Source organism: Lissotriton helveticus, chromosome 10, assembly GCF_964261635.1.
Source record: "Lissotriton helveticus chromosome 10, aLisHel1.1, whole genome shotgun sequence".
Lineage (NCBI taxonomy): Eukaryota > Metazoa > Chordata > Amphibia > Caudata > Salamandridae > Lissotriton > Lissotriton helveticus.
In genome coordinates, this window is record NC_136071.1 from 25,922,862 (window position 1) to 25,948,442 (window position 25,581).

Sequence of the window (25,581 nt, forward strand, 5' to 3'; positions counted from 1 at the left end):
TTGAGCGGCTAGTCTAAGATATTCAGGCTATGATACCGATGTTTGAGCCTTTAGCCTGGATTTCAGTGAGACTGATTCTCAGGCTGCTGGGCCTTATGGCCTCTTGCATCCTCCTAGTGACACATGCCACATGGCATATGCGGGCTCAGCAGTGGGAACTGAAGTTACAGTGGGCTTAGCATCAGGGAAATCTCTCCGAAATGGTCCAGATTTCAGAGGAAACGGCAAAGTACCTGCAGTGGTGGCTAACGAACCGCGATTGGGTCAGAGGCAAACCCCTCTCCCTTCTCCAACCAGACCTCACATTAGTGACAGATGCGTCACTCCTATGATAGGGTGGGTATCTGGGAGAGGTGGAGTCAGAGGACTCTGGTCTCTAGAAGACTCCAAACTCCACATCAACATGTTTGAACTCCGAGTGATCCGATTGTCATTGAAAGCCTTTCTGATCTCCATAAAGGGAGGGCTGGTACAAGTGTTCACGGACAACACCACCGCCATGTAGTAATACAACAAACTGGGCGGGTGGTGTTGTGGTACCTTTGTCAAGAGGCCCTGCGTCTCTGGACTAGGCTGGAGCAGCTGGTCATTAACCTGGTGGTTCAACACCTGGCAGGTTTCATGAGCACCAGGGTGGCTGAACTCAGCCATCGATGCCTAGCGGACCATGAATGGCATCTACACCCGGAAGTGGTGCAAGGTCTCCGCCGAAAACGTGCAATGTCAGCAGTTTTGCGCCCTGGAGTTTCCAAGGCTCTTGCTCAGAGACGCTTTTTGTCTCGAGTGCCTTCAGGCTTCCTGTACCCTTTTCCACCCTTACCACTCCTGCCCAGAATTCTCTAGGAGCTCAGGAACAACTGGGCCCGAGTGATCCTTGCTTCTGACCATGAGCATTGATCTTCTGATCAGGCTGCCCCTTCAGGAGGATCTTCAGTCACAGCAGCAGGGGAAGGTCCTCCACCTGAACCTGTCCACTCTTCACCTTCTTACATGGAGATTGAGTGGCAGCAGCTTTCGACCTTCCTTCTGAAGTCAGTAATGTTATTCTGATGGATAAAGTTTGTATCGTATCATACAGATAAGTCTATTTACCCTCTTTCTGCCTCCTTTTCTGATATTTAACTTTTTATTTTGACCCTTGCCCAGCCGGGCTCTGCTTTAGGCACTCTGAAAGTGTATCTTTATGCCATGTCTGCCTTCTTGCGGCTCCCTTATTTACAACTCCTATTGTAACTAGATTTCTCAAAGGTCTTGTACATATGTTCCCACCTTCCTCTTTCATTATGCCTCAGTGGGACCTTAATTTGGTTCTCCTATTTCTGATGTCTGCGCCCTTCGAGCCTTTACACAATTGTCCCCTCAGGCTGCTCACCATCAAAATAACCTTTCCTGTGGCAATTACATCGACCAGGAGAGTGAGTGAGCTGTAGGCTTTATCATCCAAGCTTCCCTTCCTATCAGTTTCTCCTGACAAACTGGTGCTTCGCACTAGGGCCTCTTTCCTGCCAGAAGTGGTAACACCATTTCACGTGGACCAGTTTGTCACCTTATCCACTTTCCACTCTCCTCCACATTCCTCTAAAGAAGAGGAGTGACTCCATCATCTGAACCCAAAAAAAGCGTTGTTGTTCTACCTTGACAACACAAGTGAGTTTCGGGTGGACGACCAATTCTTTGTGGGCTATGTTGGTGAGAAAAAAGGTCAGAACGTGCAGAAATGGTCCATTACTTGATGGGTCGTTCTCTGCATCAAGATCTGCTATGCACTGGCAAAGAAGCAGTCTCCTGAAAGATTAAAAGTTAATTCCACCACAGCTAAGGCTGCAATCACTTCACTAGCCCTTGGAGTTTTAGTCCTAGACATCTGTCTGGAAGCAACGTGGACATCTCTGCATACGTTTACCAAGCATTACTGCCTGGCCAGTCAGGTCTGCAGGAACAGGCACTTTGCCCGTTCGGTCCTGCAGGACTTAGTCTAAATTTGTCCACAGACCCACCACTGGCTTGGTATTGCTCAGGCATCTTTTCAAAGGTAAGGGATCTGTGGCTAGATATCTCTATCAGATGAACAAGTTACTTACCTTCGGTAATGCATTATCTGGTAGAGACAGTATCTAGCTGCAGCTTCCTTACTGATCCACCCATCCTCACTGCTTTGCGGACAGATTTCTAGGGTCGGGGATGATACCTTTCAGAGCTATAGTTTGGACACACCAGTGTCAGTGTACTTCATGGTTCCTTGCTTCTGGCATGGAGTATCGTGAAAAGTAACTGATGTCAGCGCGCCGAGGGGGCCACTGTATGGGTCACGCAGTCATTCCCCACACGGACGATGCCAACAACGCCACACAAGGCTGACTGATGCTATTCAGAGGTACTGCTCACGAAAAATCTTCCAGATCCAGTCTGATGCCTGGGAAGTTCAAAGGCAAGGAATTTGCGGCGAGATATTGTCTCAACCAGATAAGGCGTTACCGAAGGTAAGTAATTTGTTCGTTAAGTTTTGTTGTTAATGACAACCTATTGCCACTTTATTTTAGTGGTAATAAGTTACCTTTTTTGTTTATAAATGTGTAGTATTATTGACCTATGGATTTTTTAATATTTTCTCCCTTAATTATTTTGGACCCTTTTGCCGATAGTCCGTGAAATTTAGCATACTTGTTCCACCTGTTTCATTGTGGAAGGAGTACAAGTTTTGCGTGATTTAGTCAAGGGGGTCCAAAGAGAAAAGGTGGTTCCCAATACGTGCTTATTTGCAATGTATTTCATAAACATTTTTTTATTTTCTGTTCTGCAAAAAGCATCAGTCGCATTTTGTTACAATGTGGCAGGATTGCACGTGATAGAGCACACATGATTGTGTGTATTTTAGGTAAGTAATGTAATACTATATAAGTTTTACGGTATTTAAAGTTAGTGATATCTGTTGTTGCATTATTTTAGGGAAATGTTTTTTTTTTAATACTACCACAGTACATAGTGATTACAAGTCATTAGCTGATTGTGTAATCATTGGTTTTGGAAAAGTTAAAAGTAGCTATGTTGTTTTTAAGTACAGGTTGCCCGTGTTCTTCATTTCATTTTCCAATGTAAGCAAGTATTAGGTGTGGTGTTTTTGCCCTAACTATTTCCAGTTTAGTAAAGTGGTAATAGATAGATCAAAATATTTATAAGATTCTACCTATTTCTTTTTTTAAATACGGAGTGCACTGTAGTACCGAGGTACCCCCAAAACATTTGTAAGGTTAACATTTTTCTTTTTTGATTACTATAAATCTTTATAGCAGTGTATTCTAATTTGCTTTTTTTTTGGTAAAGTAGCATAATAATTTCTAGTAATTTGTGCACTAATCCATAACCTTCTTTGTATACATTCCCTAAGGTAAACTTAGACGTTTGGTCTAAACGTAGATAAAATGTCAAAGTTTACGACTTCCAAATTCACAAAGGGCATTTACGAGTAGTAGGTTTGTCCGCATTCGGGAGGAGATCTTCCCCGAGTGTGGACATAAAGATGCGACTCGTAAATGCCCTTTGTGAATTCTCAAAGTCGTAAATTTAGCCATTTGTTCTAAGTGTAGACAAAACATCTAAGTTTACTTTTGCAAATCGGGCCCTTTATTTATAAAATATAGTGTCATACAGTTTATTTGTAATTTTTTTCATTAAATAAAATATTTTTTTCAGTACCATGGTACTCTTGATTAACTTATATATATATATATATATATATATATATATATATATATATATATATATATATATATATATATATATATATAATATAATTGTATAAATATTCTTCTCTACTTATTACCACTTTACTAAAGTGGTAATAGGAATGGGAAAAGTACCAAACCTAATACTTACCTACATTGAATGGCGTAACGCAGAACACTGGGAAACTTGAACTGAAATTAACATGGCTGCTTTTAACTTTCTTAAAGGCAATCATTAGCCAATCAGCGAATTACTTGTCATCGCTATACACCTCGGGAGTACTCAGTCCTACCATGGCCACAGGTATAGCTAAATTAAAAACATGTATAAAATGCTTACCCTGCTTATATGCAGTACGCCAAAGAATCATCTACGCACCATAATATATAATCCTTCCAAATTTCATAAAAAGGTCACTGATGGTTTTCCAGCTATGCAAAAAAAAACCACTTTTGCAATGACCATGCATGCCTTTACTACACCATCGTTACTACGCATGTGTCATTACCACGCTTGCATTTACTACGAATATTTTGACAATACCTATGCCTTTATCACAAACATTTCGTTGTAAAGGCATGGTTGGTAACATCATATGCGTTGTCAAAATATAATAGCTAAGTATATTACCAAAACATCGGATTTCCAGTGGGCATGTAAATCTCTGAGTAGATCATAGAAAAAGATTTCTGTGATTAAGGAGGGTGACACTCCATTCTCCACATCTAATAGACTTGTTTTAAAATCTGACTGGTTAGTCAGGATGGGGTTTTATGATGGAAACCCAAACCCCTTATAACTTAAAGTTCTTTGCACAAGCTTTTAAAAATCATAGAACGAGCTTTACCACGCATATGCCCTTTTCATTTATTCCTTTACTACGAAATTCGTGGTGAAGGCATATGCATGGTATTGACATCGTGTTAACGGTCATGCGTGGTTATGACTGCATTATAAAGGCTGTTTCCAGATTTGACTCCCTTTTTGGGAGCCCCCTTTTTTCTTTGCCCCACCTTGATGAAATGCTGTGAAACTTTCAGGACTCCAAGATTGAAACCGGGACAGTAGGTCTGCAAAGTTTCACGGCCATTTGTCAAATGGATGCATAGTTATTAAGGGACAGAAATGTAAAATAAATCCCTATCTCCGGTCACCTTAACTATACCTACGGCCACTATATATATATTTATATATATATATTTATATTTACACATGCCCAAAGACATTCTTCTGATATGAATTTTCTACATGTGTGCTTAAGAACTTAGTTCGATTGACAGCTGCTTTTTGTTTATTAAACAAATTTCAACCATTTTGTCTTTAAGTTTGCGAATACAGAGGGAAGAGCAAATGCTAAGTGGAGATCAGATTGGCACTGCTAGTAAAGCCCCCAATATTCAAAGTGAAGCGCAGATTGAAACATTGGTACCAACACAAGAAGCTTCCACTAATGGCACAGGAGAATGTTACACAGGAAGCAAGGTGAGAAAAGTTGCTTTGATTAGATTCAGGGAGTCCTGTTGTGTAATCCTTATCTTTTATGATGTGTGATAAAATGTGACCAACTTATAGCATTATCTAAACTATTATAGGCCTTTCCTTTTTTATCTTTTCATAACTGAAATGTATGCAGTCTGCCTTCTCCCCCATTTTCCTTTATTTATTTTTATTTTATTTTTATTTATTTATTTTTATTTTGAGAGTTTTATATAGCGCTACTGGACCCGAGGGTATCAGAGCGCTTTACAAGGTCAATATAAATACATTTACAAGTTCACAGTGGGTATTAATCATGAATAATTCCAATAAAAATATACATTCAACATGGAAAGGAGGTAACAAAATAAGATGTCATAGGTGAGTGCAGATAATGGCGGAGGATACGAGAGGGGAGGAGAGGTAAGGAAAGAGGGAGGAAGGAGGGTAAAGAGAATAAGGGAAATAAGGGGTTATGGACAGGAGGAGAGGAGGTTAGAGAGGTGGGAAAGGGGTGGGGTGAGGTGAAAGCAGAGGGCCAGGAGTCGGGCAGCATTATAGTCAGCGACCTTACGTGCCCCAGTATTTGTCGAGAAGAAGTGATTTGAGCCTTTTTTTGAAGAGAGGGTAGCAGGGGTTGCAGCAGAGGTCTTTGGGGAGAGAGTTCCAGATCGTAGGGGCATTACCAGAGAATGCACGGGATTGGGTTCTTTTGTATTTGAGTTTCGGAGGGATTAGGACAAGGGAGTTTGTGCTCCTCAGGGACCTAGAGTACCCAGCTTTTTGTAGTTTGTCAGCCAGATAAGAAGGGGTGTTAAGGTGGGGGGCTTTGTATGTGATACAAGCAATCTTGTATGTGGATCTTCCTTCGATTGGGAGCCAATTAAGGTTTTTAAGGACAGGAGAGATGTGGTCGAATTTTTTACAATCGGAGATAAGACTGACAGCGAGGTTGAGAACACATTTAATAGGTGCCAGGTGGATTTTCGGGGTGCCGGCGAGTGTTGCGTTACCATAATCAATTTTGGACAGGACAAGTGATTGGACAACGATTCTAAAGTCATCTGCAGGAATGAAGGGTTTAAGTTTTTTGAGGTGATGTAGGGTGAAAAGGGCACTTTTGCTAGCATTTTTAATGTGTGGGATGAGATTAAGGTTAAGATCGATACTGATGCCTAGGGATTTGACAGAGTTCGAGGTGGAGAGGGGGCAGTTAAGAGCTGTGATGTCATTGATCCAGAGTTGAATAGGGAGAGAGTTGTTCTTGGGACTGAATAGGATGATTTCAGTTTTTTTAGGGTCCAGTTTAAGATGTTTGAGGTGGAACCAGGCTTGAACTTTATTCAGTGTGTCGTTGAGGTGGAGGATGTCATTATGGGATTTGATCTTGTAGTAAAGTTGGGTGTCATCGGCGTAGAGGTGATAGGATAATTTGGCTTGATTGAGAATGAGGGTTAATGGTTCCATGAATAGGTTGAATAGTGTTGGGGAGAGGATAGAGCCTTGGGGGACTCCAAGTGAGACCGGTTGGGGTTTGGAGAGGAATTGACTGAGCTTAATTTGTTGGGATCTGTTTTGAAGGAAAGAGGAGAACCATTTGAGTACGGTGCTCTTAAAACCAAATTGAATTTTAAGGGTGTTGAGGAGGGTAGAGTGGTGTACAGTATCGAACGCTGCCGAAAGGTCCAGGAGGATTAGCAGAGAGGATTCACCTCTGTCAAGAGACAGGTGAATATCGTCAGTAATGTTGAGAATGGCTGTTTCAGTGCTGCATCCTTTTCTGAAGCCTGATTGGAACATGTCAAGGAGATTGAAAGAGAAAATATGGTTGTCAAGTTGGGAAAGGACACATTTTTCCAGGACTTTAGAGAGGAAGGGAAGGTTGGAGATGGGGCGTAGGTTGTTGAGGTCATTGGGGTCGGCAGAGGAGTTTTTGAGGATGGGGGAGATTTGACCTAATTGAAGAGAGGCCGGAACACAGCCAGTGGAGAGAGAGGAGTTGATGATGGTGGTCCAGAGTGGGGCAATGATGTTTTTGAATTCTTGGACCAGGTGAGAGGGGAGAGGGTCTTTAGTGTGAGAGGTCGGTTTGAGTTTAGAGATGAAATTGACGATAGCTGTTTCGGATACAGGGGAGAATTCGCTCCAGGAGGCATTGTTTTTAGTTTGGTGGTGTATGAGAGCGGGGCCTGGGAGGGGGGTATAGAGTGTGGTTGGAGGGTTTCTTGAGACAGGGGAGAAGAGAGCGAGCTAGTGCTATGCAAGTTAGGGAGGAGGTGGAGTTTGAGGGGATGTTGAGGTGAAAGGGGGGCGGAAAAGGAAAGTTCAATTGCGTTGACTTTGTTGGAGAAGAAGCTTGCTATTTCTTCACATCTTTCAATAGTGGCTAGTAGTTTCGGGGGGCCAGAGGAGGTTTGTTTTTTAACAATGTTAAAGAGTTCTCTGGGGCGGTTTCTGGCATGATCAAGCTGCTTGCGAAGATAGGAAGCTTTTTCATTGAAGATGTGTTTTTTGTATTGTGCTCTAGCATTTCTCAGAAGCACCAAATTGTCAGTGGTGGGATGATTCCTCCAGGTACGTTCTGAGTGCCTCAGAGCTCGTCTTTCCATGTTAAGGTCCGAGTTAAACCAGGATTTTGGTGGGATGTTTTTTTCTTGTTTGTATTTTACAGGGGCGATTTGATCAAGGGCATCACAAATCGAATTGTTGTAGTGTTCAGTTAGGTCGTCGGTGCTATGTGAGAGAGGGGGGAGAAGTAAGCGAGATTTAATGGTAGATTCCAATTCGCCTGGGGGAATGAGGTGAAGTTTACGGGTAGGTTTCAAAGGTAAAATGCCTGTAGGGGTCGGGTGTATAATGGAGCCATTTAAGTCGAAGAGGATAAGGTGATGGTCAGACCAGTCTACTGGAAGGATCTTAGAGAGGGAGGCAATATCCTTTTTAGTCAGGATAGCATCAAGGGTGGCGCCTTTGTTGTGAGTTGGGGATTGGCAAAGTTGGATCAGGTCGGTAACATCCATGATATCGTTAAACCGGGAGACCGCTGGGTCGTCATTTTTATTCCAGTGGATGTTGAAGTCTCCTAGAAAGATGTTTTTACAGTGGGATAGTGATGCTAGCGTAATAAGGTCGGACATCTCTTCAGTAAAGGAGATAGAGTATCCAGGAGAGTGGTAGATAGTATGGAGCCTAATGGTCTGGAAGCCTGGAGTATGGATATCTGTGCAGAGGTATTCGAATGTGGATGGGTCTTGAAGTTGTACAAGGGAGATATTAAGGTTATCTCTGAAGATAATGGCAAGGCCCCCTCCCATTTGTTTAATTCTATCTTTTCTAATGATGAGATAGCCAGGGGGAATCAGTAGATCTAGAATAGGAGTGGAATGGTATATGTTTCTTTTGGTTACAGCAGCTTCCGTTAAGTTTCATCTATAGCCCTTCTTTGTGCAAGGTAATACTCTCCGTCAGAGCACAATCTCAGTTATGTTAGCCTCTCTCTCTGCACCTGGCTGTCCTCAGCATTCCTGAAGCAGCATTGGCCCTGTCTAGAAACCTCCTTAACTTGAACAACAGGAACTGCAGTCCAACCTCTCATCCCTACCATCTATAAATTAAAATGCTTAGGAAGAGCTTATCAGCAGCCTTTTAGTTACCAAGGTCCTCAATGAATTTGAATGAGAAGCTCTTCTGCATCCTTCTTTATTTCAGTGTCCAGATCTCCACCCTCCAGATCTCCACCCTCCAGCCTCCACTGTCTGTGGAGGCTAATCTCATTTTCCATCTTCCTCCACGCTATGCCATGAGCTTCCAAAACGGATCCCACTGGTCATAGTACTCGCTATTAAACCACTGAGAAACTCCTATTGGCATACATGTGCTACTAATTTACTGCACACACACTCACTCATCCTGCACACAGGATATCAGCAGAAGGTTCTGGTGATTGCCGTTCCAGCAGAACATTTTGCATGAGAGGGGTTAGTAGGCTGCACTCTCTCTGACACTGTGAATAAGGTCTGGTCACACTAAAGACTCGCAAAACACTGCGCTCTACCACCACAACTTTGTTTCCTTCCCCAAGCATGGACAGTAGTCCCAGTCCCATTGCAAGGGCACGCTTTGTGCGCCTCTGCAAGTCACAGAAATGTTCTGCTCGTCACATTGCCAGGAACATGTCTATGCCTTGGTGCAGATGGTAGTGTAACATGATGCTAGGGCCAAACAAAAAGTCAGGATACCAGTTTCAAATGCGTTGAGCATCAGGACATGGGTGCATACCAATTTACCATTAAGGGTACATTACCATCCCAACATGCATTCTTTTATGGTTCAAAACCATCCCTAGTATTCAGAAGCCTACAGCCAAGTTAGTGGACAAGATCACATGTACTTCCCCTCACACAATTTAATTATGACCAAGGTTATCCTGCAGGCAGGCCCCATGCCCACTGGAACTAACGTAAAACTTTAGGTAAGAAAAGGGGCTCATCACACGCTCAGGGGAATCCCAAGCAACCTCTTACCCATTCTACCCTCCCACCTACACCCCACAGGGCATGGGGGGAGAATCTCCTGTGTGCGCTCCCAAATGGGTCAAGACTATGGCTGATTGCTGATACTCCAGAATGTGCTGTCTGTGCACACCCTGGAGTTCCTGGAAAGACTTTCCCATCGCCCACATTTAGTAATGAACACCATCCGTCATGCAACAACCTTAGCAGGAAATTCCCTTCCACCTTCTTAAGGGAGTGAAAAAGGTACAGAGTTTCTTGTGAGTTTGTATTCCAAGTTCTTCCTGGTGAGTAGGAAAGTGAGATAATGATGTTCTAATCTGGGCCTGCAAGAATTCAACAAGTTTTTGAATCAACATTCATTTCAGACGGCTTGCCAAAGGTTTTTCTTTAGCTAAAGGAAAGAGAGTTTCCTGTAGATATCCTTTGATCTACAGGATTCCGGCTTCCATATTCTTATACCCCCGGATCGCAAACAGTAGCTATGATTCCCCATGGAAGGGCAGAACTTGCAGTAAAAAGCTCTGCCTTCTGGCCTGAAATCACTCCCAAACATTCATGAAGTGCCTGGCCGCTGTGGCAACCTTTGTTTGTAGACAGGGTCTCAATTACTGTAGAATGTAGTGTAATGTATTTTGTAAAGCGCACAGCTGCCCCAACGGGGCGTCCCGGCGCTGTATAACGCTGTGGAACCCTTCCTGGCTCTCCCTGTGAGATGCCCCTCTTGGTCACCCCCACGGTGAAGCCAGGCATCCCAGTGGTGTAGGGGCTGTTGTGGAGATTAAGCAAGCTATTGCCCAGAGTTGCAGCGTGGGACCCATGATTAGAGTAGGCGCCGAGGTGAGAATTATCGAGTCCGCGGACATTGAGCTCAAGACCCTGCCGCGTCGGGACTTGAACCCTGGTCCCGGGCCTGATCTCTGCTTCAGAGTCTGCCGCTCTAACCAGTGAGCCACACTTCTCTCACGGTCTAGTGGAGGCACTTTTGGAAGAGGGGACCTGCTTGCTTCAGTTTCTTCGTGTGTACACTAAATGTTAAAAAGTCTTCCACTCATCCTTCTACTCATACCCAGTTTCTAGGAGTAATCCTGCTCATGTAGTTTAGCAAGGAATTTTCCTCACCCGAACAGATTAGAAAGCTTCAAGCATAAGCTGCAGTCATCAGTCACTGGGAACCTTCCAATGCGAACAAACAAATCAATACTGGCCCTAAAGTAATCCTGCATAGGGTTAATTCTCTTCTGCTGCCTTTAAATGAGGCATACTCCATTAAAGTTAGTCCTCCCGGGGTAACAGTCAACAGGGTTGTGGGGCGACATAGTGGCACTAACCAGCTGCCTCAAACAAACTCTTCTGTGGTGGAGGTTTCCTGACAAATTCAATGTAGCCCTCCTCTTCCAACCTACAATGGACATGATCATCCTATTGTCAGATGCTTCTGTAGTAGGTTAGGGATCTTCCATGCAGGAGCTGTCCACAAGAGGTCTCATGTCCAACTAAGAGAAGTCAATCCATATAAACACCTTGGAGCTACACACCATGAGGCAAAGCCTCCAGGCGTTCCTGCCATGTATGGGGGGTGGGGCGGGTGGTGGGGGCTAGCCTGATCACAACAGACAATATGACCTTGAGGTTTTACATCACCATAGGAGGTAGTATGAGGTCCCACTCTTTGTATGAAGAGCCACAGTGGCTGTGGGACCGAGCCATCACAAACCAGGTAGATACCTTCCCTTCCAGGAGTCCAGAACAACCATGTTGACGCGCTCAGTTGCTACCTTTTTGACTGCTATTAGGGAAAGCTCAATCAGGATCTGCTACAGCACTTTTCCAGGCAATGGTGGCATCTGCCATTAGAGCTGAATTAGAAGCGGGAGAGGCAAGAGGAATGGCATCTCTAGAATGACCCAAAGTGGGGGAAATGGCAGACAGAAGTGCAAATAATTTTGTTACCTTGCAACAAAAAATGCAAGCAAGTCCTAGCAAAGAGAATCCAGGGGAACTTTGATTAGCAAATAGCAACCTGTAATATACAAATCAAGATCGCTGTAAACAAATGCTCATATCCCAAGAGTGCCTTCTTGGTGGTCTGTCATTGTGTCTGCCACTCGTTGAGATGCATCAAGGGTGTGGGGTTGTCTTTGTCTCAAGCCAACCCATATATTTTAGTTCAGCAATCTGGTATGTAGAATCCTCTTGACATCTTTTTTGAAGGCACGTGTCGATGGGTTTGATCGAATCTCCTCTGGGAGCTAGTTCCATATTCTCAGAGCCGGTCTGGAGAAAGTAAAGGCATTGTCTTTTATTTTCTGAATCTGAAGGGGTTCTAGAAAGAGGAAATTTGCACTTCTTAGGGATTTTCTGCGTCCTGAGGCGATAAGCTTATTGCTGAGGATTCTTTGTTTATCTTGGTGTAGGGCTTTGTGTCATACACGCTGTCTTCAAATGGATCCTAGCTGATGGGGTTCTTGGCCCAGTTACTAAGAACCCATAGTAGGTCGAGCTCCGGGACATTAGGAGTAAAAGGCCTCAACCCCCTCCATTGGGCCCATAACCCCTGCTTGCCCTGTGGCCCTGGGGGTTTCCGCACATGGGCAGGAATATTCAATGCTTATGACTTTGATGAGGTTCCCCTGGAAGAGAAACTCAATTGCAACCAGAGAGAGTCAGTTTGTCTTTCCAACTGCCTGAAAACTGGCACGTCTAGTCTTCCAGGTATTTTTGCCATTGACATTTTTGTGAATGGACATTTATACTTGTTTTTTTAAACATTTTAAAACCATTGTTGTGTTGCTGTGAATTAACTGCTGAATGTACAATTTTTTTCACATTGATTTCGGGAGGTGGGAGCAGTTAAATACGTTTTGCACTTCTGTCAGCCTTTTTTGCTACTTTGGGACATGCTAGAGGCGATATATATATATTTTTGGGAAACCTGCTGTGAACTGTGCAACTGTAGAAGTGAAACCACAATTCCATCTTATCACTTGGTACAATAGACAGCACAAGGATATAAGGTGTATCATGCAAAAGCACTGGCATGTCCTATGGGGAGACACAGTTTTGGGCCAAAAGTTGGGTAATTGGCCACTTCTCTTCCAGGGGAATCCTCATCAAAGTCATAAGCACTGAATATTCCCGCCCATGTGCGGGACCCCGGAAACAATATAAAAATATATATGTAAAAAACACATAAAAGCAAGATCACTGGGACAGGCTCTGGTTACCAATTACCCTAGGTACCCCGCAACTACATAAGAAAGCGTATTGCTTTCTATGTGCCACGGAGGTTGCTGCGGTCAGCAGACTTGGCTAAAATGGAGGTGCCTATTGTCAAACAAGTTCGGATGGGAGGACGGTCCTTCCAATATATGGCAGCGTGCCTCTGGAATGAGCTCCCTCTCTCCCTCCGCAAAGCTAACAGCCTCTTAGCTTTCAGGAAAGAGCTGAAGACCATGCTCTTTTCCGTGTAATCACTGTGACTGTAGCGTGTGTTTGTTGTTGTGTTCTTGGATTTCAGGTCTCTTTGCTAAAGCGCCGGGACACCTCTTGGGGTAGCCGTGCGCTCTAAAAGTACGGCCTTAACATAACATAACATAACATAACAAACAACATGGCTTGGGCAGAGTAGACGCTTCAGGAAATGCCACAAAGGCAAGGCGTGTAAGTATGGAGAGAATACCACGGAGGTACCCTTGCCATTTTCTAATAAAAAGTGGCAAATCATGAAGCCTCCAAAGTGCAAAAGTCAATTTGTGGTGTATATTTTAAAATGCAGTTGTTTTAAAATGTACATAGGTAGTACAGTTTTACCAGTACACCAACAGATTCTACAACACATTTGAGCCATTATTAGGCATACCCCATGGCCAGACACTTCCATGAGTTTCATGGTGGTAAGCTGGAAGGTCTAAAATACTTTGTGATTGATCAAGTGCAACAACGATTACGAGGGGGGACAGAGAGAGATGCCCGAGAAAGCTTGAACCGCGATATATTCTCAGATTCGATAGTAAGATTCCGTATGGACACAATTTTGAAGAAGATTCACAAGTACACCTGTGATCCATGTTGTATAAGTGTAACATAAACCGTACCCGTGTGATGAAATGATGAGTACATCTCCTTTTCTTATGTTTTCTTAACTTTGCATTGTTCTGAGGTTTTTAATCATGTAGTTGTCTCTCTCTGTGGAGAGAATAGCTGGTTAAGTTTATGAATTACTAATTTGTAGCCAGTCCATGTAAATATTTTATTTGTATGGTCGCACTTGGGTTTGTAGCACAAAGAACTTTAGTTAGGGTGTGAATAGCCTTGCCAAGAATTGAAAGTACAAGGGCACTTGCCCACAATGGATAGAGGGGGATAAGCTACAGTTAGTGCTTCTCAGAGTACCTGTAGATATGTCCTGTATGAGTCAGTTTCACGTTTTTATTTTTTACAATGTGGAACAATGAGGCGCTATTTGCACAAGGCACTTTTCACTTTATAAATTAAGTGACATTTGCACATAAGGGTTATTAATGGCAGAGGATTTACCCCGAGATGATGGGGCATAAATACGTTGGCCAGTAGTAAGTCACTTGCCTAAAGATTGAACATTGTTTGATTGTCTAAATTGTTTTAAGTAAATTTATTGCTTAAATAGGTGTAAAAACTTGTGATTTTTATTGCAGTTTTCAGTTGCTTAAATTATCGAGCCTTATATGACAAAAACATTGACAATGTTTAATAATATCGATTGCAACTGTCACGTTAGGAGAAACTCTGTTGCACTGTCACTTTGTTTCACAGGGATTATTTTGCTGTTAATGTTGCACTGGCACTTTAAGTATTTCACCAGTTTAAAAAAAAAAATGGCTGCGACTTTAGGTTTGAAGAAGACTGCTGAGGCAGTTGAAATGCGTCATCAACCAGTATGTAGCCTGAATAAACACGCATTTGAGCAACCCCGAGCGTGCTGGATGAGTCTGTGTCTAATTTTCAAGCAGACGTTGGAACGAATATATATATATATATATATATATATATATATATATATATATATATATATATATATATATATATATACAAAAAAGAAGGAGAGAACTCTGGGTAGGTCTCAGTTTAGGTGGAAAGCAGCTCCTGTCAGAGCACTCTCAACACCAGCGACACTCTAGATCTGCTCACCTCAAATGTCTGTTTTTCTATCAAAGTTTTTAAGCATAGGATTAGACAGTGCTATCCATGCCGAGATAGAAAATGACAAAGTCTTTCGCCATTTAAACAGCAAAGTCCTTAAGCATAGGACTAGTACAATGCAGTCCTTGCCGAGCTGTTAAATAACAAAAGCCATTTATCACTCCAGGCACAATATTACAGCTTTGAATTGGTAAAATACCAACTCAAGCCAACCTGAAATGAGTAAAAGCAACCCCTGACACAGTGTTTCGCTCTAATTAGAGCTCTTCAGAGAGGTATAGCTTTGTCCAGACACAAGGGAGCACCCAGTATTAAGTCAAAACAAAACCCTTTCAGGCATAGAGTGACGCATACATTATGCAAAAAAGAAGGAGAGAACTCTGGGTAGGTCTCAGTTTAGGTGGAAAGCAGCTCCTGTTAGAGCACTCTCAACACCAGCGACACTCTAGATCTGCTCACCTCAAATGTCTGTTTTTCTATCACAGTTTTTAAGCATAGGATTAGACAGTGCTATCCATGCCGAGATAGAAAATGACAAAGTCTTTCGCCATTTAAACAGCAAAGTCTTTAAGCATAGGACTAGTACAATGCAGTCCTTGCCGAGCTGTTAAATAACAAAAGCCATTTATCACTCCAGGCACAATATTACAGCTTTGAATTATATATATATATATATATATATATATAAGCAACAGCTCGCAATATCCACCCGCTTTACGCGGAATCACGGGCGCAGTCCAACTTATGTGTAAGCATTATTTTATTTCTTCCACATCAGTCAAATTTTCAAGCAGACGTTGGAACGAATATATATCTATATAATATATATATATATATATATATATCACCACAACCTCCTTTGACATAGAATCAGCCGCACACCACAATGAGGATGATGTCCATTTTATTTCAAATACAGTCGGCATTCTTGACATGTTTCGGTCGTCTTGAACTTTTCCCAAGGTGCGCCGCTGACATCGTATTCAGGACAGTGAAACCAACAAGTTTATCCACTAATTTAAAGGTTTTACCCCCTGGTGGGTGCTCGTAGTGAGTACAAAGCATTCTGGTACTTGCAGTTTCAAAGTTCCGATCATTTTTACCCTCCAGTGGGTGATGACAGTGATTATTTCATTTTGCTGCATTTAAAATTCATTGCGTCTCTGAAACAGCCCATTTTCAAGGCTGTCAGTGATCCATACCAAAGGATAGTCTTTGGCGGCGCCTGTTTGCCCTATCGTTTTCACGTTCCCACACACGGTTCTCTTTCGGGCAGACTATGGCGCTCTTGCTGGAGGTGCGTCGCTGCAGCAGAACCAAGCCGTACCTTATCACCACAACCTCCTTTGACATAGAATCAGCCGCACACCACAATGAGGATGATGTCCATTTTATTTCAAATACAGTCGGCATTCCTGACATGTTTCGTTCGTCTTGAACTTTTTCAAAGGTGCGCCGCTGACATCGTATTCAGGACAGTGAAACCAACAAGTTTATCCACTAATATAAAGGTTTCGCCCCCTGGGGGGCGCTCGTAGTGAGTACAAAGCATTGTGGTCCTTGCAGTTTCAAAGTTCCGATAATTTTTACCCTCCAGTGGGTAATGACAGTGATTATTTCATTTTGCTGCATTTAAAATTCATTGCGTCTCTGAAACAGCCCATTTTCAAGGCTGTCAGTGATCCATACCAAAGGATAGGCTTTGGCGGCGCCTGTTTGCCCTATCGTTTTCACGTTCCCACACACATATATATTGTGTGTGTGTGTATATAGTGTGTGTGTGTGTGTGTGTATATATTGTGTGTGTGTGTGTGTGTATATATATATATATATATATATATATATATATATATATATATATATATATATAGTGTGTGTGTGTATGTATATGTGTGTATGTATATATATATGTGTGTGTATGCAGCCAATAGTAAGGGCTAAAAATGCCCAATTTACATTGAGTTTTCATTTAATAAACCTCTCACCAGTCCCTGGACCTCTGAGCACTGCTATTGTTTGACTTTTTGTCAAAAACAAATTTTCTTCACTTCACGGTTTTCCTTACTTAAAGTGAAGAGTACCATTTTTCTGACGGAAAATTATATTTAGCATTCAAGTTCCTGCAAGGGAGAGGGAGAGGTTATTGTTCATCAGACATTGTTCTGTAGCTGAGATGCTATGTTGTTGAAGTGTTGTATTGTAGCTTGCCACTTTTGAGTAGCTTTAGCCCGCCTGTGGACAGGGTGATATTATCTTAAACCAATCAACAGAGGGAGGTCTTAGGATTTTTGTAATAGCTTTATTATGAGCTGAAGTCTTTACTAGAGTGACCTGTGGGAGAGCCAAACAACTTTGACTAACCCTCTACATTGTATTTGAATGCTTTAGTTCTATTTTGAGCGTGATGTAATCCTTGCATCAGGACCTTGCTTCTATGGATTCAAAAGCTACTCCTTCCTAAGTATCCTTTTTGAATGAGATGTGTGTGTTTTTGTCTCTGAGACTGTATAGAAAGTATTTCTCTGCTACCCAATTATATATGTTCATTCCATGAAAAAATGCGATCTGAGGTGTATGATTTTCCATCAATGTTAACAATCATAACAACTAGAGAAGATGACCTCAATGGGAAACTGTTGTGGCATATAAGTAGAGTATTATTTTACCTGGACAGTAAAGCGTACCGTCCTTATCATGTTGTAGCCTCACATTTCCTCTCTGTTTCTACCCCACACTGTAGCAAACCTACCGGCAGACCATTGTACAGACAGAGTTTGACCTTCTCCGTCAGGAAAGCAGGGCTATGGTAGAGCAATTGAACTCACTGCAAGAAGAGCTGCGGGCCCAGCACCACCCAAGAAAGGTAGGAGCAAGGCTGTGCTGCCAATTTGACATCTCTTACATTCTCCTAACTGTCCCCTCTGTGAGAAGATCTCACTGTCTTCTCAATGTTGTTTAGCATTTCTTGGCATGGCCTGTATAGCTTCCCTCCCATCTTAGGCTGTGCACAGTCCCGATGTACTTTTTTCTTGCTCACAGAACAAGCCACTGAATCTCAGTATGGAGTGCTCCTGAAGCTCAGTTCCTGTTGTACGGCGACACCCCTCCCACCCCCCTCAATACCAACTTACAGAATTTACAAATAATTAGTTGTGCCAAAGGAAATCATTAAAAAACACGCTCTTTAAACTGTGCACCTTCGGTAGGAAACCATCTGTTTTCACCCTTTTCCCATTGGAACAAGCATTTAACTTCAACTTGCCATTCACAAGGCATCCTTCAAAGAATGGCAGATTCCATGTCCACTTAACTTTTGCATCCTTACCTCATTTCGAAGTCGACGATTTCAGTTTTCCTGACAGCTTTCCTAGTAGCAAAATCTTCCCCACTTTAGATCCACCACTAGACATGGTGTTAGAAGGCTTGCCCTGTCTAGACCTACCATTTTTCCTTTCAAAATTACCATTCATATCATGGCGTCCCTGGAAAGGGAAAAAAGTACAAATATCCTTCGTACATGAGAAGAAAAGTCTCATTGGTTCATGGTTCAGAGAAATACGTTTTCTTTTTTACTATCTTTTATTGTTTTTTTGTCCAAGTAAATCCCGCCATCTTATTGGGAGTAGGTTTAATGAAAAAGTTTTGACGACAAGACAGCGTTCTGAAAATCTAGCCTGAGGGCTGTGGCTGGGTTAACAGATGGAGTGCTTCCAATGGTACAGTTGTTTGGTGGCTCTTTTCCCAATCTAAAAATGAGCTTTGAAGTCCCTAAAACTACATACTTTCCTTGTCAAGCCCACTAGTTCGGAAGCCAGTGAGCGACCAGCTTGCACAAGGACATTGCTGTGTAGGAGCAGATCATAGCACAAATCTTACCAAGAGGTCTCCTGATCGCTGGTTGATCACAGTGATAACAGTGTGATCTGGACAAGAATGGTCTGGGCAAGAAGTGTAAAAGATTAGGGTACTAAGATAAAGTTGTTTGGTGTGAAGTGAAAATCTGAGGACTAGAGACTGGAACATGGCAGTTGAGGGTTTCAAAGCACTGGGATTGCTGTAGGTCGAGTTGGTATGAGGCGTTAGCGGACACACTGAAGCAGCAGCAGGTCAGGATCACGAGCGACAAAGTGCTGTTATCCAGTATTGGGGTATCTTTCATAGATTCACATGCCTGAATCATTCCCCGTCGTCGAGGTGGGAGTCCCATCACCGTGGGACTCCTGCCTCGACGACGCGGAATGATTCAGGCATGTGAATCTATGAAAGATACCAATACTGGATAACTGAAGTTACAGGTAAGTAACTTGTTTTCTTCTCTTCCAAGGGATCCTCATCAGTAGTCATAAGCATTTGAATATTCCCGCTCATGCGCTAGGACCCCAGAAAATATATGAAAACATATATATACGTGTGTGTGTGTGTGTGTGTGTGTGTGTGTGTGTGTATATATATATATATATATATATATATATATATATATATATATATATATCCTCCAAAGTGATCCACACGACCCCGGGCGCTCAGTTGTGGGTGCTCTGCATGGGGGCCGGATCCTGGCCCAATATTCAATTATAACACAAAGAATGCGGCACGACAAGGTTCCAGATTATTTTCAAGAATATTTATTGCTCTCGCTCAGACCTGAGCGAGAGCAATAAATATTCTTGAAAATAATCTGGAACCTTGTCGTGCCGCATTCTTTGTGTTATAGTATATATATATATATGTATATAATCTCCAAATTCAACAACGATTTCCCTGTAAAGAGCTATTACAGCCCTCGCCGAGGGCCGGCTGCGAGGAATGAGGTCGTCTTAGCTGAATGGAGCTTTAATTGAAGGGATTGGACTGCAAATGAGTAAGATGCTTTTACAAGACCACTGTAATAGCTATTTACAGAGAAATTGTTGTTGAATTTGGATGCAGATATGTGTAAGATCTGCTGATTGGGAATTTAGTAGGCACGGATGACCTTAAGAAATACGGTGCTCATGACATTTTGGAAACCATTATTTTAGAAAATAAATAAAAATCTGAACCTTTTGCGTGATAGGTAGGAGTTACACAGAAAGAACACTGAACTATAGCTCTGATGACGTCCTACGTTGGAAGAAACACGGCTGAATTTATTAGGCACGTCTGTTGATGAACTGCTACAAGCTCGTCAATCAATATTGATGAACTGTCACAATCGTTTTGGAAACATTATCCTAAAGTGAAGTGCAATAAATTGTGGATATGTGGATTCAAGGAAATCGGTCTTTTTGATTGAATACGTTGGGAACACATTTGTATTTGCAAATACTGGTTACAGAATACGGCGCTCCCTTCATTGTGGTATTTTTCATTGGAGGTGGTCCTGCAGCGGTGGGCTAGAGAAGGGTGAGTGTGATTGATTGGATTACTAACATTGAATTGATGTAGCAATAATCCTGTCCTGTTCACACCAGTTTGAAGCCCTCACCGCTAGGGATTATTATTGAAAGCAAATGTAGAAACTCAAAAAACTGGCACTGTGCCTTTAAGGCAGCCATGACCCGTAGCTTCCCATCATTCCTCAGGGGTGACAGTTAGGTCAGTTGTTCTTTCTGGCTTCTTTAGTCAGGACCCTGGTTAATCAGCTCCACAGATTTTTGGCTTTTCTGTCAGAAATTATATTCCTTTTTCACTTTAAACCCTTTTACTTCGACATTTTACACCTGTTGGAATATTCCTTTACCTTTTTTTTCCAGGAGTTTAGCATTTTCTTTTACCTCTCAGTAATGCCTTCTCTTTTTGATTCTTGCCCTTTCTGTGGCAAAAAGAAGGCCAAAACAGATTCCCACTCTGTCTGTATTCTTTGCGTTACGGATTCTCATGTTCCTGAGATGTTACAACACTGCCAGTCTTTATCAAGACGGACTCTCAAGGACCAAGAGAGGATTCGCCTATAAGGCCTCTCTTAAAAAGGTAAACCTTCTCCCTCTAGAGGCAGGTCTCCTGTGAGACAGAAGAAGAAGAGACCCAGATCATCTTCTGGAAGCAAGATTCTGGTCTGTTCTTCATGAGCCTCGTGCTCAACGTTGAGAAGGCCTCCACCGGCGAAGAAAATGTTGACAATCCCATTGACGGTGGGCTCGCCATCGAGAGAACATCAGTTGTCGTCGAAGAATTCCAAACATAGAGGTACGTCATAAGTGACGAATCCTCTGCCACCATCAACCGGGCGACGATTGGCGTCGAGGAGTCGCTCTCCGTTGGTGTGGGATTGCCCAACGTCAAAACACCGCTCTCCTTCGTTGCCGTCAGTACGGTGTTAGAAGTCGAGGTGCAGCCCTCCGTTGCCGTCAACCAGGCCTAGATCATCAACAACATCAAAAAAGGATTCAACATCGAAGCAGATCCCTCCGGCGCAGCCATCAAGTCGCTAGATGTCGAGGCCAAGATCATTTGCGACGTTGTGAAGTGATGCGACGTTGAGGCGGACGCCTCCATTGCAGCCCATGACACGTCACTCAACGACGAGGCCTAGATCGAAGGCGTTGAGAGGTTCGACGCGAGAAGGATTTCACCATCACCTTCCCCAAGTACGGCGTCGAGACTTGGTACTCCGTTGGGTACTCCTCTTCCAACCTAGAAGCACAAGTCTCCGTCGAAGGGTCATGGGTTTGACGTCTTAAATAAATATAGACCAGCAGAACAAGATCCTCTGTTCCTCAGGTCAGATCCTCCACCAGATTCGGTGATTATTGCTGCTGCAAAGAAGACCCGTGCAGTGGCTTCTTCTTCAACGGTTCCTCAGGTCAGATCCTCCACCAGATTCGGTGATTATTGCTGCTGCAAAGAAGACCCATGCAGTGGCTTCTTCTTCAATGGTTCCTCCGGAAAAGTAGAGCTGAGCCCAAGATTATTGGGGGAGAAAAGCTTGCAGCTCTGCAGCAGAATCTTTGAAAGTTTCCAGTGTGGAGGCTCTGTTGGGCCGTTATAATAGAGCGTTGTGGGACTCTCTAGAATGCTTCAAAGAAAAACTACCCAAAGAGGACCAGCAAGATTTTGGGGAGATTCCAGGAGGGAGCCCTCGTCGCCAACCAAATGATCAGTGCTGCAGCTGATGGGGCATCTTTGGTTTCTCAATCATATTCGCATGCTGTATGCGCAAGAAGATCCTCCTGGTTGCGTCTTACAGCTTTGAAACCGTAGGCCCAACAACGCATCCTGGAACTTCCCTTTATTGGAAATTCATTGTTCAGCTCTCACACTGACGAGATGGCCAGGATGAAAGCTGAACTGGACACTCCCAAAGCTGTTGGTTAGAGAAAAAGAAAGAGTTTCGACGTCGGTACAGACCTTACAATCATAGAGCATTCCATCAGAAGGTTCAAGCCCCTCAATGGTCCCAAAGGCAGTACCATCAGGCCAAATCTCACTATCAGGGATGTCGCCCTTCCAGACTTAGAGGAGCTCCCTGACAGTCCTCTTCAACTGCCAAGAACACTGGCAATCAATGAACGTTAACTTCCTCTATAACTGTTGCTCACTCCAGTGGGAGGAAGCATCTCCGGACATGCAAAAGAGTGGCACAAAATAACAAACTATCAGTGGGTGCTGAATATACTACAAAATGGTTATGCACTACGTTTTCATGCTCCTCCAAAGTGCGTCCCCCCAGTAATGTCAAGATTTCACCAACTACTGCTGTTGCGTCAGGAGGAATCCACTCTCCTAAACAAATTGGCCATAGAAAAGGTTTCTCCATCACAGCGAGAAAAAGGGTATACCCCAGGTACTTCCTGGTACAAAAGAAGGGTCAAAAAGAGAGTTTCAGGCCTATTCTGGATCTACGTTTCCTAAACAAAATCATCCAAAAATATAAGGTGTGTGTGCTGGCGCTCCATCAAATATATCCACATCTTCAAAATGGGGATTGGATGTGCTTGATAGACCTCCAGGACGCTTACTTCCATGTTCTGATTGCACCATGGCACGGAAAGTTTCTATGCTTCATGGTAGGCGCAAAACATTATCAGTACAGAGTCCAACCATTCAGCCTGAAATCTGCACCTCGAGTATTCACAGAATGTATGGCAGTGGTAGCTGCAGCTTTACGTCGCGAAGGTCTGTTTGTCTACCCATATCTCGATGACTGGCTTCTGAAGAGCTCATCTCCTCGAAAGGTGAAAAACCACTATCGAATATGCCTGAATTTACTGCATCGCTTGGGCCTTCATGTAAATATGGAGAAATCAATCCATCATGCCACACAAACAATTCACTACCTAGGGGCTTCTCTGGACTCCAGCGTAGGAAAAGTGTTTCCTTCAGAGGAGAGACTGTGATCAATCCAGCAGAAGTGCAATCTCCTTATTCAAGTTCATCTAGTTGCATCACTCCTGGGGTCAATGACCTCTTGCATTTTTCTGGTCCCCAACTTCAGACTGAGAATGAGGCCTCTACAACAGGACTTGGAAGACAAATGGGAGCAGATGTGACGTTTTAAAAATTGGAGAACTACACCCCGCTTAATGTTATCTCCCAGCCCGTTGACATTCTACAACAGCAACTTAAGCTCCTGTCTAATCGTCGTGCCCATCACCTCCTTGTAAGAGTGCGCTCAGTCGCAGAGGAAACCTGCCAGGAAGGCCCCCAGGAGGACACATTCTCCTAGACCCTTGGACCTTTACAAATAGATATACCGAGAGCATGAAACCCATACCTGTCAATACCTGAGGCCTGTCAAATATGTCATACCTAAACAACAGAAATATAACAATACAAATTAAAACAATCCCCGCCCCTCCAACTCAGGCAAGAACCTGGAACTCGCTAACCGGAACCCTCCTTCCTGCCTCCCTGCATGTCGGTGTCAGAACCTCCTGCTCACCCAAACTTGCAGAGTGCCTATCTCCCACCCCTCAAACTTGTGGGTGCGTGTAACCAACCGGGCACCCGTCCCTGAGACGAAAGCAACTGGTAGTCACACATTTAAACACAGATAGTCCGTAGGCACCAATCAATACCAAAACATATCATGTCCATCACAGTAAAATCTAGGAATCACGAATCAAGAGCAGTTCAATCACTGAGAGGGTCCTGACCGCAACTCAGTCCTGCGGTTAATAGAAAGTTCCCCATCCCTCAAAGAGAATAACATACAGACCAGTCATTAAGACCCCCCCAGTCGCCACCTCCAGCTCCCCTAGCAGCGAGCCTCCGTTGGATCCATCGGTGCCCCTATCACCCCTCGGGCCCACAGTGCGCCAACCATCCAACCAGTCCTATGCCTCCTCCGGGGTCACGAAGAACCAAGCCTTCCCGTTCTATTCCACCCTCAGCTTGGCCGGGAAGAGCATGACGTATTTCAGATCCTTTTCACGAAGCGCTTTTTTGACATCTACGAAGCTGCGGCGTTGTCTCTACACTTTAAGGGTGAAGTCTGGAAAAAAGGTGGCCTTGCTATTCTGGAAGTCTAGTGGGGGCGTCGATCTGGCCGCTTGAAGGATAATGTCTCTGTCCCTGACGTTGAAGAACCTAGCCAGCAAAGGCCGTGGAGGGGGACCCAGTTTTGGCCTGCCGCCCGACACTCTGTGCGCCCTTTCCACAGAGAGGAAGTTGGAGACCGCTTTGTTTGAGTTAGCTAGTAATCACTTCCTCCACGAACAGTTCCACTGCCACCCCTTCCACCCTCTCCGAGACTCCTAGTATGCGGACATTGTTACGTCGAGCGTGTCCCTCATAATCGTCCCGCTGCGCCTCTAGTTTGTTAGTGTCTGCCCGGAGGTCGTCCATCTTGCACTGCAGATCAGAGGTGTCCTCGACCAAGGAGCTCGCTTTAATTTCCACATCCTTCAGTCGAGTATTCAAGGAGCGCATATCTGCCCATATGAGGGAGACTTCAGAGGAAACAGAATCAATCCGTGACTCCAACGAAATATGGACAGACGTGATAGCAGTGAGAATATCCTGCAGTGTAGGTTATCCAGTATTGGGGTATCTTTCATAGATTCACATGCTTAGAATCATCCCCGCTGACGAGGTGGGAGTCTCGTGGTATATTCGCATGAAAAACGAGATAAGGCTCTGTAGAGCACAAGGCCTGTATCTCGCTTACCCTGCGCGCAGAAGTGATTGCCACGAGAAAAGCAGTCTTCCATGACAGGTGTTGCAGGGAAGCCTTATGAATGGGCTCGAATGGAGGACCCATTAGTTTAGATAGGACCACATTTAGCTCCCAGGGAGGAGAAGGAACCCTCACAGGAGGGTAGACTTTCTTGAGGCCCTCCAGGAAATCCTTAACAACTGGCATTTGAAAGAAAAAAGAATGAGTGGGAGACTTTCTATATGCTGTTATCGCTGCAAGGTGAACTTTTATGGAGGAATGCTGTAAACCTGCTTTGGCCAAAGACAGTAAGTATGGCAACAGTACCTGTTCTTGACCTCATATAGGGTCATGACCTTTAGCAGACAGCCTCAGGGCAGTTTTCTTCTTTACATATATCCTATATGGTGACTTATATGTCTTTATTTGATCAAATGTAAAGGTTTTACATGCAGTAATGGCAGTTTTGGAGCCTAATATGGTGTTTTTCAGGCTGCATATGTATATGCATATTATCTCTATATATGGATATTTTATGTGTATATATATATGTAGATATAGATCCATCACCCCCTCCAACGGTAAGAGTGAAGAGGCCAACACAGGGGAACG

The 25,581-nt window shown here is 43.5% G+C and overlaps 1 protein-coding gene across 5 annotated transcripts in view; it reads left to right on the forward strand.

Moving 5' to 3' along the window:
• The window catches only part of LOC144785799 (uncharacterized), a 672,618-nt gene that overhangs the window by 462,317 nt on the left and 184,720 nt on the right, over positions 1-25,581 (forward strand). For all 5 annotated transcript variants that reach the window (XM_078664619.1, XM_078664623.1, XM_078664622.1 and 2 more), the window contains exons 5-6: positions 5,049-5,205; positions 17,632-17,754. In XM_078664619.1, coding sequence (XP_078520745.1) covers positions 5,049-5,205; positions 17,632-17,754 — 280 coding nt within the window. The remainder of the gene's footprint in view (positions 1-5,048; positions 5,206-17,631; positions 17,755-25,581) is intronic.